General features: G+C 38.4%; 1 protein-coding gene across 3 annotated transcripts; it reads left to right on the top strand.

Moving 5' to 3' along the window:
- The first annotated feature begins 215 nt into the window (after positions 1-215).
- Positions 216-17,999, top strand: LOC133863522 (formamidopyrimidine-DNA glycosylase-like). 3 transcript variants are annotated; one of them, XM_062299495.1, is made up of 10 exons: positions 216-555; positions 2,416-2,467; positions 3,545-3,602; positions 4,353-4,403; positions 4,531-4,659; positions 7,100-7,150; positions 14,619-14,696; positions 14,955-15,054; positions 17,259-17,293; positions 17,392-17,999. In XM_062299495.1, exons 1-10 carry the CDS (start codon positions 327-329, stop codon positions 17,647-17,649), a joined length of 1,041 nt encoding a protein of 346 aa, XP_062155479.1. In that variant the 5' UTR covers positions 216-326; the 3' UTR covers positions 17,650-17,999. The 3 variants fall into 3 exon arrangements, with proteins under 3 accessions (XP_062155479.1, XP_062155480.1, XP_062155478.1); XM_062299494.1 differs by having other exon boundaries at positions 218-555; positions 4,353-4,421; XM_062299496.1 differs by lacking the exon at positions 4,353-4,403.
- Positions 18,000-18,758: the final 759 nt, after the last annotated feature.

Genomic DNA, 18,758 nt, shown 5'->3' with positions numbered 1-18,758 from the left:
TTCATTTTTTAAAGGTATTTTACTATGTAAATATTTGAAATTTGAATTATTATTTTAAAATATTTTATTGTATAGATTTATTTATTTCTTATATTAATATTTATTAATCTTAAATTACGATAGGCTATAATAAATATTAAATTATTAAAAATAATAAATACTGATAAAGACAAAATATTTTCTTAATCTCGATTTAAGAAAATTCATGCGTCGGCAAAGAATTTTGAATTTTAAAGGGCCACAAACAGTCGCAAAACGCACGCGCAACGTGGCTGAGTCTGAATAAGCGCGCGAAAGCTCCATAGCAGCCCCTGCGGCGAAGTACAATGCCGGAGCTTCCGGAGGTGGAGGTGGCGAGGCGGGCCGTGGAGGAGCACTGCGTGGGGAAGAAGATTAAGAAGGCGGTCATAGCAAACGACTCCAAAGTCATCGACGAAGTCTCGCCCTCAGACTTCGAGGCCGCTCTCCTGGGCAAGACCGTAATTTCAGCCCACCGCAAGGGCAGGAACCTCTGGCTCCAGCTCGATTCCCCTCCCTTCCCTTCCTTCCAATTCGGTACGGTGCTCTTCAGAAACCCTAAAAAAAAATACAGAGAAGAACTTTGTTTTTCTTTTTTAGGGCGTGTTTGGTTTGTGTTGTATTGAAAAGCGTGGTTTTTTTTTCGTTTTGAGAGAATCATAACCATTTAAGGCTAATACGATACTTTGGTTTATTTAAATTCAGATTGTAAATAGATCTACATTACATTCAATAAACTCCAAGCTCTTAACTATCATAATTTTCACAGTGAACTGAGAAAAGAAAGAATCCATAGCAACAAAACCTTCTTGAAATCTTGATCCGAAAACGTAAACACCAGAAAACGGGTTTATCTCACTTGACCCGTTAAGTTGCACCAAACTGATGGATGTTGGGTATGTTTATAGGGTAGAGAGAGAACCGGTATCCTAATTCAACTATAACTCTACTTCCCATCAAAGTAAGAGTCCAATAGGAAACCACTTCTCTTAATTGACCAACAGTTTCATATAATTAGGATTAGATAACCTTATAACATTATGATTCTAACAGTTTTCATATGTGCCATTTCACGTGGGTCATTAAATTCTTACAATCTCTAACTTGGCCCATATGACTAATACTATTTTAGACTTAATCAATAAGGGTCTGTTTGGGTTTGTAATTTCAAAAAGTACGATTTAAAAATATCAATTTTAAAATGTGCGATTTGAAAAAGTAATTTTTAAAAACGTAGTTAAGCGTTTGGCAAAATTACAATTTGACCTTTAAAATTGCAGGTTAATTTTAAAATTCAGCGTTTTCAAAAAAGCACCCCCTTGTCTGGAATTTGAAAAAGCAGTTTTCTGCGTTTTTCAAATCGCAATTCCCAAACAGTTCATTTTCTGCGATTTGGTTTAAAATTTTTTGTTTACGAAATTGCAATCTCAAACGTACCCTAAGATTAACATTAGGCGTGCAAAAAATATAATCTATGTTTACTTTAATTTGGTCATCATAAATTGCCCTCAGTTCAAGAGTGGAGTTTTATCCACATCCAAGGATTGGGCTGGTAAAGGGTCTAGTGAGCCCTCGAGGTCCATGGGTTGGTCCAAGCCCAAGGCTAAGGCAGTTTTCAAACGGCATTCGAAGTTGGGCTTGGGCGCGGGTCAGGCTATTTTTAAGTTTGACTTGTCGTCATCATGGGCATCATTTTGTCCCTGTGATTACAATTAGGACCTATGTGCATGCGCTCCATTATCTCCCGCATCTGGCGCATCTTCTGTTGCATCGTTTGCTGGATCTGCTGGAGCTCTTGGAATTCGGCTCTTCAAGGAGCCTCCCTATGACAAACAGCGCTGTTAAGGGGATTGTCACCGTTGTGCTGATTGGTCATGATCAGGATAAAGCCTGCTCTGATACCAACTGAGGTAGCGGAAGACTAAGATAGCTAATCAAAAAGAGCAGGGTCTTTGATTATGTAATGAGAAACGTCTTCGTTTTCTACCCAAAAGATAAAAATAAGCCTGCAGGCTAAAAGAAAGATAAAACTCCGCAGAGTATTTGAGAGAGAATTCTCTAATTTGATAATAATTCAATGGATTGAGTTTTACATAGTAAGCAAGCCTATTTATAGAAAAATACTTGTAGAGAGTAAACCTAATCCTAATAGTAATAGTAAACCTATTCCTAGTAATAATAGTAAACCTAATCCTAAAAAGGAAAATATTATAAAATAAATAAATAAAAACTATTTATTTATTTTTAGTGGGGACGCATGTCCTGCATCATGTCATGTGGGTCATAAAATTCTTACACAGATGTGTTCCTGTTTCTCTAAGTTTCCATTGATTGTACAAATATGATCATGTAATTGAAATGTGAGGTCCATGACCTATGTGGTCTTATGTATTTCAGGCATGGCGGGTGCTATATATATTAATGGTGTTGCAGTTACAAAATGCAAGAGGTGGGGCATGGTTGGAAATGCATTGTACTCAATTTTTCTGATAACATTATAATAGAGAAGCTGTTCTAGTTAGTATTCTGAGATGGTTTTCATTGACCCCATTAAGGGATATAATATAATAGTTCCATTAATTTCTTAATATTGGAACTCTTCAACGCATGGTTGTCAAACTATATTATTTTAACTTTTTTTTTTTGGATGATTAAAACTACATTATTTTAACTTTGGCCTTAGTACCTTTTTTCATGCAGAATCTCAAAACTTAGTTGATAGCATTTTTTATTAGTTGTGTACATTTTCTTAGAAAGAAAAAGACCCTGGCTTTTCCAATGTTTCTCCATAAAGGAGAAATCATGTAATTGTATGTATATGGCTACATAGTTGTATATTTGTATTTTTAAACTATAGCTTGTTATATGCATAGAGAGCAGGTCATGCATCTCTTAGATGCCAAATTCCAGCTTATAAATCTAGTGTTTGTAAAGTTTCATGTTCAGAATAATACTACATTTTGGTGGCATTTTTATAGTCTTGAACTTTTCAGGGCTGAAGCTGAAAATCTTTATTTTAAAATATTTTATTGGGGTGGGTTTGTAATACTTCTGGCTTTCAAAGGAAAAGTGCTTTTGAGTGACTAGAGAAACTTCTCTAGCAAATAATAGCGAAGCATGCATACCAAATCCAAGGTACTTTTTCCTAAGGAAGCCTGAAAAGCAAAAACAAAACAAGAAAGGAAACTCTCGTGTGATCAAGGAAAGCTCTACTGATTTTGTGAAGTTTAAAAGTGAAACAGGTAATTATGTGATTTAATGAGTCACAAGAGTTTCTCAGGAGCATTAAACTTAGTCTATAAGTGGAGCACACCTATTGTGTCCCAATTTATTAGTTCTGCCAAATCTGAAGTTTTCCTGTAAATAGACAATATTGCTCACTAGATTGGTCTGACTCAAATTTCATCTTGTGTTTATTATGATACTATCTCAGATGGTTAATTGTTCCAGATAGATGCCTGTTTAATGATCACCATTTGTATGATGATTTCCAATTGTTAAATGTAGTAACAGAGTGTTTGCACAGGTCTGCTGTTAATGACACTGATGAATGGCCTTCCAAATACTCAAAGTATTTAATAGAGGTAAGAATTTTGCTCCTTCCATGGGTGGGAATGTTTATGCTTGTACCCTCGTGTTTTCCTTATAAATTAATGATATGGGGTCATAATCATTGCAATTTTGAGAATTATTGTACTGTAGGTCGGATCTAGTGTGGTTCAGGTCATTTATGTACAAGTTTGTAGTTTTAATGGAAGCTAAAATGTTTTTTTTTTTTTTTTTTTTTTTTTTTTTCAGGAATCACATATTTAATGCATATTTGTCTATTCTCAAGTTTTTCATTAATCTCGTTACATCTTTTTTTAAATCGTGAAGTTCCAAAAATCCCTTATTAGTTAGTTGTAAATTATCACTTGATCTCAATGTAATTAGATAAAATGCAAAAGGTCTCATGGAGCAGATAATTAGATTTGTTCCGTCTGGTTGTATTCTCCTTGGGCTTAGTATTGGAGTGGGCGGGCCTTTGTATTGTTGTATTCCCACATATGGCATTTAAACTCCATTTTGTAATAATTTATGGAATGCTTCTTTTTTTTTTTTTTTTTTTTTTTAATTTTTTAATTTTTTTATTGACTTTTAATTTGATTTGATATTTCCTTATCATACACCTAAAAGTGATGAGAAGGCCCCTTTGCACTTTATAATGAGATTAAATTACTTATAAAAAAAGAAAAAGAAAAGTGATAAGGCACTTTTATCACTTTTGGATCTTTTAGGATCCATTTGAACACTTAAATTAGGATTTTAAATTCTCATTGAATGTCCTTGTGCAGCTCGACGATGGTTTGGAGCTGTCTTTTGCTGACAAGAGGCGATTTGCTAAAGTCCGCTTACTCAATGATGTATCATAACATCACTTGCTAATGAGCTTGATGTTTCCCTTGGTGTTTTTGTATTGTTAATATTATACTAAGTAGGCATTTTATATTTCCAATGGTTTTGTTATTACAGCCAGCTGCAGTACCCCCCATATCTGGGCTTGGACCTGACCCACTATTGGAGCCTATGACAGTTGATGAATTTTTTGAATCCTTGAGGAAGAAGAAAAAATTTGCAATTAAGGCTTTATTACTTGACCAGGTAAAGCTGTTTTGCTCGCTTCCCTTGCTGTTCCTAAGACTATACTGCTAAGTAATCTCTGCAGAATGGCTATTAAATAAATTGATGCAATTTCTGTATCATGCTTGCTTGGGAACATCAGATTTAGGTGTTTAGCAATGTGTTCTCTTCTATTTTCCCCAAATATAGTTAGATGTATGCAAAACTTTTTTCATCTTTAAAATTATCTGTATATGATGTGAAATGTGGACAGTATGTAGTGCTGAATTATGTTTTTGGACGCATTGGCATATACTACTAGAATTTGGGTGAAGTTTCATGCTTGCACAGGGTGTTATTACTTGTGTGAGGTAACTGAGCTAACATATGGATAGTGAGAAAGATGGTTTGGAATTTAGGATTCGAGACTAAAATTGCAAGACCACATGTGTATATAGCATATACTGCTATATACGCATGGTACCTAATTGGACTCTTGGTTGCCCCTATGCATAACTTAATTATAGCCAGATATGCATAACTTAATTATTTGATTCCCTCTTATGCTTGATGGATCAAACTGGTTAGAATGGATGAATCTGTTACGTACTTGATGTTGCCTGTGTATTTCCTGTGGCTCTCCATTATTGGAAACATGGTATAGATTCTAGGTTCTGATAACTTAGAAGGCCACAGAATAGCTAGTTTTTAAGTGATTTAAAACGCAAAAGTTTTCCCCCAAATTGCTTGTTTCCAGAATCTTCTTACATTCTTTATTTGAAGTGATCACTTTGTGGATCAGCATTTGTACTTTGCTGTTTGCTTTTTAATATCAAATGAGACGCTCTTGATGATGGATCTATATGTTTAACCTGTCCATATTTCCAAACACGCCTTGCAAGGTAGTGAGAGCATTCTCTATGTTGAACCTCCTTGCACTTCTAAGACTAAATTTCAATGATGACTTTAAAATGGTGTAGGTAAGCCAGTCCTAGTTGATAAGTTTCATAAAACAACATTAAATTCTGGATTTTGTAGATTTATTCGAGGACAAATTAAATTCTGGATGTTGTAGATTTATTCGAGGACAAAGTAGAAAATCAAGAAGAATAAAGCTTTTTTATTTTAATTGTGTGCAATGAAGGTTAATCAGTACAAATTGAGACAAGTTGTAACTGTCAGGAAAAAACGCTAGCCACATATGTGCTATCGCTCCAAAAGAATTAGTCAATTTGGAGCTTCCCTAGAGGCTCCCTTATAAAACTCAGTTTCACATGGTAACTATGCAATTTGGGACTTAGCACCCATGAGTATTTTTATAAACTACCAATTCTATGTGAGCTACTCCTCATCTTCCCAATGTGGGACAGGAGTGTTACAAACTTTTGTTCTTAAACCCCTGACGTCCTTGTCAGAGCCATGTCGTGTGGTGCTCCAGTACCACACGATTTGGCATTATTAGGTAGCTCTAATATCATCTGTAACTGTCTAGGGAAAAACGCAAGCCACATCTGCGCTATTAACCCAAAAGGACTAGTCAATTTAGAGTTTTCCTAGAATCCCTTATAAAGCCCAGTTTCACCTAGTAACTAAGTAATGTGAGATTTAATACCTTTGAGTATTTTTGTAAATCACTCACTCTATGTAAGTTACTCATCATCTTCCTAATGTGGGATTGAGGTGTTACACAGGCAATATAGTTTAAATGAAGGCTTCCCCCCCTCTTCCACCCCCTGGTTGTAGAATTTAATCGTAGATCCGTTGTATGACAAGAGACTTTACTAGTTGAGCTAATTCATAGTTGACATCCCCTGAAGTAGTTTGACTCTGTTCTGAGTAATGGAAAATTTTCCCTAAGAGAGTGGAATGACATTTTGAGGCTTTATAGCTGAACCTATAGTTGGGTTCAGACGTTCAGTTTTTGTTGAGTTGAGATGCAGACACCTACTTTCATGCTGGAAAACTGAAATACTACCAGCTCCTGGCTAAATTTGGGGAGGCTTTATCTGAGGGACATAAACTGAAATATTAGCATGTAAACACATCCTAATTGAACTACTGTCAAATCAATTTGTCACTGAAAGGGATCAATTTGAAAGAAATAAGCAGTTGAGCAAGGAGTCTTCAAAAGCCATGAGAAAAAAAATCATAATTTAAAAAATAAAAAAGGAAGAAGTCAAAGAGAGTCTAAATCCATAAGCAAGGGAAGCAGCCATAAAATGATTCTTTGTTAGTTTACTTTTGTATTTTTCAGGGTTCATTTTGCTTTTAGAAAATTAGTTGTCATATCTGAGTGCATTAAAAATATCTCTATTATTTTGCCTTGATGATCTTGAGATCCTTGTATACAATCTATGCGATGAAGTTGCAAAAATTAGAATAACTTATCTAGTTCCACATGCAATGGCTTTTTTCGGAATGATCATTACTTCATTTTGTATGCTTATTAATTTTTATTTTCTCATTTTGTAAATCTTTGCAGAGCTTTATTGCAGGTATTGGCAACTGGATTGCAGACGAAGTGCTATACCAAGTCAGTGTACCCATTATATCTAACATCAATTAAATTTTATTTCCATTAAAGAGTTCTGCTTCAGATTTGGTGGCTTTAGTTGGGAAATCAACAACAAATCAAAAAATGCAATCACCAAGTCCACCTCCCAATCCTGCACATGTCTAATAAAAGATAAATGGGTTAATTATAAAAAAGCCTCTCAAACTATCAACCGTTTTTAAAGCAGCCCCCTAAACTATCAAGTGCATCATTTGGGCCCCACAAACCATCAAAGAGTACCAAAAAGACTCATTTTGTCGAAATATTTCTATAATACCTTTGCCACGTGTCATATTTTCAATTAAAAAATAATAAATTTAAAAATTAAAAAAAAATATGAAGGGGTGGCCGAACCGCCCCCATGGCCCTTGGGGGTGGTTTGGCCACACCCAAAGAGCAAAATTGGGGTGGTCGAAACCACTCCCAATAGCCTTGGGGATGCCTCAGCCACCCCCATTTGGCCTAGGAATGGGTTCGGCCACCCCAAACTGGCCGGTCTGGGGGTGGCCAAACCACCCCCGTGGCCCATGGGGGTGGTTCGGCCACCCCACAAGGCTAAAGAGAAAAAAAAAAAGAAAAAAAGAAAAAGGATGAGGGGTTTGGCCATTGGGGGTGGCCGAACCACCCCCGTGGCCCATGGAGGTGGTTAAAAAAAAAGAAAAGAAGGTTGAGGGTTTGGCCCTTAGGGGTGGTCGAACCTACCCCAGGCCAAACGGGGATGACTCGGCCACCCCCAAGGCTCTTTGGAGTGGTTTCGGTCACCCCTATTTTGCTCTTTGGGGGTGGTTCAGCCACCTCTAGACCAGCCATGGAACCACCCCTTCATATATATTTTTTTTTAATTTTTTTTTTTTGTGAATATTTTTAATTTTTCTTTGATTTTTTAATTTTATTATTTTTTTAATTGAATGTATAACACGTAGCAAGGGTATTATAAGAATATTTCAATAAAAGTGGTCTTTTTGGTACTCTTTGGTAGTTTGGTAGTTTGTGAGGCCCAAGTGATGCACTTGGTAGTTTAGAGGGCTACTTTAAAAACGGCTGGTAGTTTGAGAGGCTTTTTTTATAATTAACCAAAATAAACTCCGATAGATCGAGAAAAATCTTTGAGCAGTGACGTAGTCCAAAACTTGAAAGTAGAGGCTTATTGATGGCGTGTGTAGGCGCGTTTCGTCAGTCATCTCAATTGTTGTGCTTTGTTGGCATTGACCGTGGTTCTAGTTGGTTATTAATGATTGTTGTTAGTCCTATGGGGAATTTGAGGTGATGTTTTATTGACTCTAAAGCTTTTGAGCCTGCGGTGGAGGGCAAGTCTGTAGTGTTACGAATTCTTGAAAGGAGTTAGGGTATTGTTTGTTATATTCGTTTAGGTAGTTAGCATTGCTTGGGTGGTTTCCACCATGGAGGTAGTGATTCAAGAGGAGGGGACAAAGGACGTCACGGGAACCTCTAATAAGCATGGGTGTTATCTGGCTATGGTGGGGTACGATGGGGGTGGTCAGAAGGGCTTTATCGTTGTGCTGAAAGGAAGAGGTGGAAAGAGGTGGAGTTCCTTCTCCCTTGAGTTATGCTCGATGTTGTATCTTGCTGGGGAATGGTAGCAAATGGGTTGGTAACTGAGCTGAGACCGGGTCGGATTGACCAGCTTGATGCGATCCGGTTGGACATCCGAACTTCGGATGTAAACTACACATTTCAATGAACGTCTCGACCCTCGGTTCTAGACGTATTATCGCTCTAGAGGTTTTGCCTCGGGAAGCGCAAGTAGAACCTTCGTATGTTCCACATTCCTTCAGTTCGGTGGTTGAATGTCTCGGGAGCACCGTGTAAGGATGTGAGAAAGATAATTGGGATCTCTCCCCCTGCCGGCTTACCGAGACTCACAGGACCAAAGTACACCTACTATGACACGACAGAGATTTGCAAGGACAAGAAGCCATACCGTTTACCAACTCCTTGGATTTGCAGAGTCACATCATGCCGATAGACCTGACAGACACCCCGGGATCCTTGAAAATCCGAACTTCTGTCCATCCCCATTTCGAGATGAACGTGGGATCCGAGGAAATTTGGAAGACAAAATGTCGAACCAGAACCAGAGGGGTTCTAATGAAAAAAGTGAGTGCCAAGATGTTGAATCTCAGAAGGCCCCTTCTCGGAAGGAGGAGAAAGGGGAAGAGAAGAAGTTAATAGACTTGATCGCGAAGTTGGAGCAGCGGTGTGACCTTCTTTCCGATGTGGTCCAACTACAGCACGAAGTAAGCACTTCCAAAGTGGACAACTTGTTGCAAAGAACGGCCTCGCCGTTCGCTGATGAAGTGGCAATCTTTTGACTTCCGAAAAGATTTAAGGTCCCAGATATCCCGGTTTACACCTGACTTGAAGACCCAACCGAGCACTTGGATAATTTCCGAGCTCATCTGGATCTACATGGAACGCCTGACGAAGTGGTGTGCCGAGCCTTTCCCCTCACGCTGTCAGGGAGCTCTCGAGATTGGTTCAGGAAGCTCCCACCAAAGTCCATCAGTAACTTTGATGACTTCGTGACTCAGTTTATGGCTGGAATAGTGCAGAAGAAGCTTGTAAGGGTCCTTGATGTCTTTACATCAGGGTCCCAAGGAGTCGCTGAAGAACTTTTTCATGTGCTTCAACTGAGAGAGGCTTGCTACCAAGAACGCTACAGAGGTGCCTTGTTCCAGGGAATCAGGAGGGACGTGCTCTTGATGGCGGATTTGACTCGAAAACTACCGCGTAATCTTCACGAGTTTAAGGAAAGAGCTGAAGAGTTCATAAATCAAAAGGAAACTCTCCGAATATTCTTGGGTTCCAACCCAGCTCGGGCGTTGGGTTTCGAGATGAAGAAAAAGAAGGATGACCTACTAGAAGAGCAGAGTGGTATAGAGCACCCACCGGCGAAGAAGTTTTAAGATTACTACTGGACCCCCCTCAATGCTCCAATTGAAGAGGTCCTTCGGCAATCAAGAAGGACCTGATGTATGAGGAGCCCTGAAGGATACCTGGAGTTCCATCGGCCTGGAACCGACTTCTTGCAAACCAGAGGGGTCAGCAAGAACCGACTCGGAATCACCAACAACCCCAAGGTATCAGGAAGATCATAAGGACAAAAGACCTTCTTGAGATAGGCGAGAGAGAAGCCGAAGTCAGGCGCGGCATGAGAATTGAGAAGACCTTCCCAAGATCTATACGATAGCTAGAGGATTCTGTGGAGATCCAAAGTGATTCCACAAATCTAGAAAAGGTACGCAAGTTTCAATTTTGTTTTGACAGGGAATGTTCGATCTGATGCGTTGGCCCGAGAGGGATCTGGAATAGACCAGGAAATCAATGCTGCAAAGTAGAAGCTCTTGATCCGAGCCGAGCCTTCGATCGCCTTGAAGCAGGACATGGTGCAAGTTGATGAAGTCTGCCGACGAAAGGCCAATATCGAGAGCATGGAATGCGGAACACTGGAAGAAGTACTACATGTAATTCTTATGTACTCACAACTTGTCCAATCTCTCTTAATAAAAGAACAGATTCACCTCTTTCATCAACTGATTAATGTGGTACAAGCCTCCTCGATATGATGACTTCCAAGCTCCACTCAAGAACGCCACCTTTTGCGGCTCGGAAGGTGGCCTGGTAGACTTCTCCCCCCAGACCCAACATTAACGAATGATTGGTGGGGGAGAAACTCTAAAGAAGCTCCCCGGAAGACTCCTCCCGGACCCAACATTGATGAATGTTGGTGGGGGAGAAACTCTCAAGAACGCCACCTTCCGCAGCTCGGAAGGTTGCCTAGTAGACTTCTCCCCCTGGACCCAATAGTGACGAATGATTGGTGGGGGAGAAGCTCTAAAGAAGCTCCCCGGAAGACTCCTCCCGGACACAACATTGAAGAATGTTGGTGGGGGAGAAACTCTCAAGAACGCCATTTTCTGCAGCTCGGAAGGTGGCTTGGTAGACTTTTCCCCCCGGACCCAACATTGACGAATGATTGGCAAAGGAGAAGCTCTAAAGAAGCTACCCGAAAGACTCCTCCCGGACCCAACATTAACGAATATTGGTGGGGAGAAACTCTCAAGAACGCCACCTTCCGCGGCTCGGAAGGTGGCCCGGCAGGTGACTCCCCCTGGACCCAACACTAAAAATGTTGGATAGGGGAGAAGCTCATAGGAACGCTGGAGGTGGCCTGAATAGCAACTCCCCTCGGACTCAACTTCAACTAACTTCAATGTTTGTCTATGTTGAAAGGGGAGTAGCTCGGAAATTTGGAAGATTGGCTCAGCTATCCTCCCTCGGATAAGGGGGTAGCTCGGAAAATCAGGTACGTTATCCTCCCTCGGATAGGTGTATACTTACGTAATTGACTATATACCTCGGACAATAACTTAGGCAAATCCGAATGTTGCCTCAATTATTTGGGGGGGTAACTCGGTACAATTTATTTGGTTACATTCTCCCATGGAAATAAGTCAGGTAAACCGTTGTTTTCTAACTTATTGGGGGGTAGCCTGGCACAATCAAATTTTTAAAATGCACCAAACTCAACAAGCACCGAAAAGAATAAACTCAACAAGAGAAGATGTCAGGAAAACTTCATTACAGAAAATTTGAAATCACCGAAATTTTAAAACATTACAAGGCTAATGCAAAAAAATTTGAAAAGCTTCATCCTTGCTACATTTACCCTCGGTGTCTCCGTCCCTGACTACATCTTCATCCTCAGTTGCAGCACCAGAATTATGCTCGGAAGTTGGGGACGGGATGGGTTCGGCACCATCATGAGGATGCAGAGCACTTTCGCCTCGGTTTGGGCCTCAGGATGGGCTCTTTGGTCAGGATTGTTGTTCAGGTGATCTTAAAAACTTCCCCACGATGCAGCAACCTCGATCATGAGCTGAACTACCAAGGGAAAAATCAAACAGGCAAATAATTCTGGAAAATTCTCTTACATGCAAAATTCAAATAAGAGAATTGGGGGGTAACTATTGGGGAATTACCATTCCCCAAAGCAAAACGGATTGGTAATCGAGCTGAGATCGGGTCGGATTGACCAGCTTGATGCGATCCGGTCGGACCTCCTTTTTTTATTATTATTTTAAGTTTTTAATTTTTTTTAATTTTTAATTAGGCATAGGACACGTGTCAGTTTCTTAGGGAGTTGATGTAGACTTTCGTCAATTTTTGGATGGAAGTTTGGATGAAGGTATCATCTTCGTCTTTAGCTATAAACGAGGTACCATCTACGATACAAAATGAACCTCAACGAGCAAAAAATAAAGTCGTTACACCACAGGGGGCAAAAACGTATTTAACCCCCCCTATTTTTCCTAAGGAGGTGCCTTTCCCTAGTTTGAGCACTATACCGGCAAACTCAGAGTGGGCTTTTGTTGCTAAGGGGGGTAAGCGGGTTCCATTGCCGGATCGTTTTCGCCCCTCTTCTCCTTATTCCATAAAGGGGTTGCAAGGGCAGTGCTAGTGTAGAGAACGGAAATGGTATTGATTTTGCGGAGTTGGTTGGGTGTGATGTGGTTGGAGTGGTCAGGTGTGATGCTCTTGTAACCCGGCCTCATCTGGATGTGACTATGTTCTCTGAGGAGGAGCCTACTACGTTGAAATCATGTCCGGCAGTTGCTAAATAAAATAGTGCAGGGACTATGCCTGCAGCCTGGGTTTTGCAGTCAATGAAGCAAATCCGTCATTTTGTGGGGCTTTCATGCGAGAGTTTTGAAAAGGAGCTTTTGCCCTTGTTTACGGCCATTGAAGCAAGCCACTCTGATCAGGTGTCGGCCTCTTGCTCGAACTTTAGAAAAAAAGGTAGTAGAGAATTAAGAAGATTAACTTGTTTCGTTAACTATGACACAAATAGTGGCAGCGCTAGCCGCGGAAGAGTCAAAGGGAGGGCTGCAAGTGGTTTTTTATGAAGCCCAAGATATCATGGAATGTGAGAGGGTTGAATGATGGAGACAAATGCTTGAGAGTTAGAAATTTGCTGAGACTGTGGAAGGTGAATCTTGTTTTCTTGTAGGAAACTAAGTTGAAGCTCATTTCCAGCAGTGTTGTGCGTAGTTTGTGGGGGTGTCATCATATAGATTGGTGCCTCTCAGCTTCTGGAGGGGCTTCCGGTGGTATCTTGCGTATGTGGGATAGGAGGTTTTGGAGAAGATCGAAAAGTGTGGGGGAATTTACTGTTGCCTGCTCGTTTAGAAACATTGAAGATGGTTTCTCTTGGGCTTCTATGGGTGTTTATGGGCCTAATTCCGATTTTGATAGAAGGTACTTATGGGAGGAATTGGCTGGTTTGCTTAGTTGGTGGAATCTTCCGTGGTGCATTGGGGGAGACTTCAACGTCACCTATCTCCCTAGTGAAAGATCGGGTGAAGCTCGTTTTGGTTCGACTATGTTGGAGTTCTCTGTTTTCTCTTTGAGCAGGGTCTCATGGACCTTCCCCTTGTAGGGGAGACTTTTACGTGGACAAATAATCGAGATTTCCCTTCTTGGTCAAGAGTTAATAGGTTTATTATTTTCTGGAATGGGAAGCTAAGTTTTTTTATTTATATTAGAAAAGGTTGTATATATTGTGATCAGACCACTTTCCCATTCTCCTTGATTGTGGCGGTATTAAGTGGGGCAAAAGATCTTTTAAGTTTGAAAATATATGGGTAAAGGCCGAAGGTTTTGTGGGCAGTGTGAGGTAGTGGTGGTCTTCTTATCGCATTGAAGGCTCCCCAAGCTTCGTTTTGGCTCGTACACTTGGGCCTTGAAAGCTGATTTAAGACTTTGGAATGAGCTGGTGTTTGGCAACGTGGAGACCTTAAAAAAAGACTTTTGGAGGATGTGTGTCCTTGATGGGTTGGAGGAAGAGGGAGCTTTAGTTGAGGAAGAGAAATTAAGGAAAATCAGTCATTAGTGAATTGGAAAAAGATACTTTATTGGAGGAGATAAGTTGGAGGCAAAAGTCAAGGGCTCTATGGTTAAAAGAGGTCGATAAATGCACAAAGTTTTTTCCATTGAGTGGCCAACTCGAATAGGAGAAACAATTCCATTGAGTTGCTGTCAGTAAATGGCTTAGTTTCTTTTTATCAACCTGCAATCAGGAATCACACCGTGCAGTTCTATGATAGACGTTTTCATAACAGTATTGTTGGCGGCCCAAACTGGATGGCCTTGCTTTCGATTCTGTTGATGTGGAGGAGGCCTCTTGGTTGGAGAGACCGTTTGATGGGGCTCTATTTTTGCTAATTTTTGCTACAGGCTAGCCAAAATAACCTTTTGGCTAGTTTACCTAGCCCAATATGAATACTCTAAGCAATGTATAATCAATTGTCTGTGAAGTTTCAAAAATATTAAATGTTTGGTGGCTTCTTCATGCTCCAAATTTTATTGTTGTCTCTCCTCTACAATTCAATTTTTGGACTTCAATGACTAATTTATTTCCTCACAGGCAAGAATTCATCCACTGCAAAGGGCTACCAGCCTGTCCAAGGAAAACTGTGCAGACTTACACAAGTGCGTAAAAGAGGTGGGTGATTGTCTTTTGTTTTTGGAGTATTTCCTTGCAATTTAGAAACCTTTCTTTTGTGGAACATGCATTCTTCATGGAATATATAGAGGAAAATACGTGTAGGTTATTCAATATGCGGTTAGAGTTGATGCTGAATGCAGTTGGTTTCCTCTTGAGTGGTTATTTCATTTTCGATGGGGCAAAAGGCCTGGAAAGTTAATGGTAAGATACTTCTGTTATATGTGATCATTTTGACAAAATAATTTGATTTTACAGGTCATTGAGAAAGCAATTGAAGTTGGGGCAGATAGTAGTCAGTTTCCTAAAAATTGGATATATCATTCCCGCGAAAAGAAGTCTAACGCTTTTGTTGATGGTTTGGCTCCTGATCTTATGTGATATCCCTTATAGAACTACAGAAATTTGTTTGGATGGTATTCAATACCTCTCTAATATTTCATATCTGGTTATCTTCAAAATAAAAATCATTGACTTGATCACTAATCATGAGAACTTTTTTCTTTCATCATTAACTTAATGAAATAGTATAATCAAACCTTCGAAACTAAGCTAGCACATTTAGCATGTGGCTTGGATCTTTTTTCACATGGTCAAGATAGTTTTTCATTGATGTTACTAATTAGTTTACGCTTTCAACTGCAAGATTATGATCATGTTTCTTCTTCTGAATGTTTTGTGCTATTCATTTTGAGCTAGTGGTCCTTTAGGTTCTATTACTATCGTATCTCATCTGCTGTTCTTGTGGATTTCTAGTCAGTTTGATGATATCTTGAGACTAATGTCAAACTTGAAGGATCCAGATTATAATCAATTCAATAACTTTGTTTTCTGCTTCATTTCTTTCATAAAGGAAATTCCATATAAAGTATTTGGGTGCAGTTATGTTTACGGTTTGATTTATGTAGTGACATATTTTAATACTGGGTAATGGATATTCAACTGCGTGTGAAAGTAACACTGAAATTGCAGAATTGAAAATTGAAAACTTCAGTTGTGAAAACTAATGGAAGATCTTGGGATGCACAGCAGTGGAAAGGTTCCATTTTTGGATCCTATAATAATACTCGTCTTGTCATGTCAATAGGGCTTGATTGTAGTTATTTAGGGTCACTCTGACAAAAGAATCAAAATTATTGAGGAGTAATCTTTCAGTAAAAATAAGGGAAGGAGATTAAAGGTTCTTCTCTCACGCGGGAAATTTGCTTCCTTGTTCTATAAATTAAAGGGAAATGGTACCATTGAGCTTGAGCTCAAATGGTACTTCTTCCCTTTGTAGCAAGGTGGAGGGTGAGGTCGTGAGTTCAAGTCCCATTGGGTGTGTGTGGAACTTACCAATCAAAAAAGTAAATTAAAGGAAAATGGTTTCCATAGTGTTTCTTTTAAGTTAACATGGTATTGGAGAGATATCTCTTCAAAACCTTTAGATGTAGATGATACTTTTTTTTTATACGTAATGTCAATTCATTAATAAGCGCAAAGAGGCGCAACCCTAATGCACGGGGAGTATACAAGAGAATCCCTAATGCAAGTATCCCTGTAGATGATAGTTACAAGGAATTGGTTTTCACTTTCTAATTTTCTTTAAAGCATCTAGTAAAATCATTTCAAATTTAGGATTTACACACTTTCTTGATGATTTTTGCCTGTTTGATGCACCTTTTCTAGTTTGGGCTGTCTTTAAGTTTCCCAATCATCTCCTAATTGTTTTCTGGTATGTGCCTTTTCACTCAATAAAGGAGCTAGCTACTATTGATTATTTAGATTTACAGATGCAAAAAAATGACCTATGTATTTGACATTAAAAACAAAGCGAAAAAAGGTACGCCACTGTCATGGAGTAACACAATAAAGGATCATAACAAATTCTTACTATAGAGAACAGCGAAGCTATGTGATTGAAGATTTCCTTGGTCACTGTATTTTAGACTAGTGTTTGGTTACGATTATGTTGCCATTTTTGTTTACCTCTCCCTCTCTCTCTCCAATTAAGTGTGAAAAGGGATTTGTTTCTTTCTTTTTCGTTTCCTTTTTATTTTTATTTTTTATTATTATCTAGGATTGTCAGTCCCTACTACGCCTACTTGTTTGTCCTTAGCATATGAGTTGAAGATTCGATTCCTCGCCTAGAATACTAGCCTAATGTGCTCATTTGAGGTCCATGTATACATGTTTGAAATTAAATGGTATTGATTAGGATGAAACATGAACTTCGCCCAGTGTTTAATTTATATCAGATATGTTATGATGTAATATATTAGAACTTTTCTTCCATTCTGACACCCACCTTTTCCAAATTTAGAGAACCTAAGTAGTCCTACACAGGATCTCATGTAAAGATTCAGACTTTTCTTTACAAATAATGATATATTGACCTTTTCACATGCTGGTGTTGAATACCATTCTTTTAATAGGCTTTATGTTGGATCAAAGATACTAGGTTTATTTGTGAGCAAGAAATAATCGTTCATTTTCTTATTTTATTTATTGAGCACATTTTATCCTATTTGTTTTGTAGACATCTTGAGTTACAAATATTTATGAAATTCTTTGTAATGGCAGGGAAGAAAATTGATTTCATCAATGCTGGTGGCAGGGTATGTCATTCTCAAACAGCACCCTTTAATAGTTGTAGCTTTAATTTGTAGTTCATGGGATGAGAATTATTATTATTATTTTTTTTTTTGGGTCTTAGACAACAGCATATGTACCAGAGTTGCAAGAGCTAAGTGGAAACGAAGCTGCAATAGCAGTGGGTAAACCCAAAAAGAGAAAAAGTGGTGGGAACGATGACAGTAATGGTGGCATTGATGAACCAGCAAACAAGGGAGTGAAAATTATTGAAAATGCTGAACTGAAAAAAGGACCTGTGCCTAGAAATCTAGGTAAAATGCCTCGGAATAAAAAAAGAAAATGGAAAAAGAAGAAAATGGAAAAAGCAACCAACCACTAATGAAAGAGCTAAGGTTGGTGAGTAGGGTCGTAAATGAACGGAATAACTCGTAAACAAGTTCAGGTTCGGTTCAGATTAGCTAAATTTGGGATTTGTTCATTTGTTAAACAAATAGAGCTTGAACAAAAATTTAAGCTTGTTTATTATAAAAGCCGAACTGATATAAACTTGGTTCAGCTTGTATAACTTTATTTTTGTTACTTTTATAATATTATTTATATATTTTGTAATGAGAACATGTTAGGTATTTAAAAAGATAAAAAATGAATTCTCTTTGTAATGTAATAGATATAACTTGAATTATTGTAATTGTGAGTTTTATATATTAGATATATGTGTATTTGTTTGTATATGAGTGGGTTTATTTGTGTGTGTGCGCGCGTGTGTGTGTATATACACTATAAGACTAATCAAGATTCAATTTAATTTATTTAATTACACAAATAATAAATCTTAACAATAAATAAATAACTAATAATTAATATAAATTTTCAAAGAAAATTAAACAATTACGACATTTGCTTTATATATAGAATAAATTAATTGGGTAACTCGTGAAAAAGTTCGAGTTTGTTCGAAAAATAAATGAACAAAGTTTGATCAGATTATTTAACTCTACAATAAGCTTGAACTCGGTTCGTGTTCGAGAAAACAAATTAAATGAACCGGGTTTAAACATTTAATATTCGGCTAGGCTCGAATATAGCCTTACAGATAAGGCAACCAAGGACATTATCATCTCTCCTACTCTCGAAGGACAAGCTTGTGCTTATTCTTAAGTGTTGGCCTCCCTGTCGTTGTTTATGACAATTGACTTAAAACTTAGGGATAATTGCACCGTTGGTCCCTGTGGTATGCTATAATTATTTTTCACTCCCTAAGGTTTAAGAAGTTCATGAGAGATCCCTGTGGTATGCAATAATTACAAATCGATTCCTGGCGTCAAATTCTGTTAAAATTTTTAACAGATTCTGTCAAATACCACGTCAGCGCCACGTGTCGTCATCTTATTGGTGACACGTGGCGCTGACATGTCCAATCTTAATAAAATAATATAAATTTATTAAAAAATAAATAAAAATACTTATTTTTTTAAAAAAAGTTTAAAT

Source organism: Alnus glutinosa, chromosome 3 (assembly GCF_958979055.1).
Source record: "Alnus glutinosa chromosome 3, dhAlnGlut1.1, whole genome shotgun sequence".
Lineage (NCBI taxonomy): Eukaryota > Viridiplantae > Streptophyta > Magnoliopsida > Fagales > Betulaceae > Alnus > Alnus glutinosa.
This window is presented reverse-complemented; position numbering and strand designations above follow the sequence as displayed.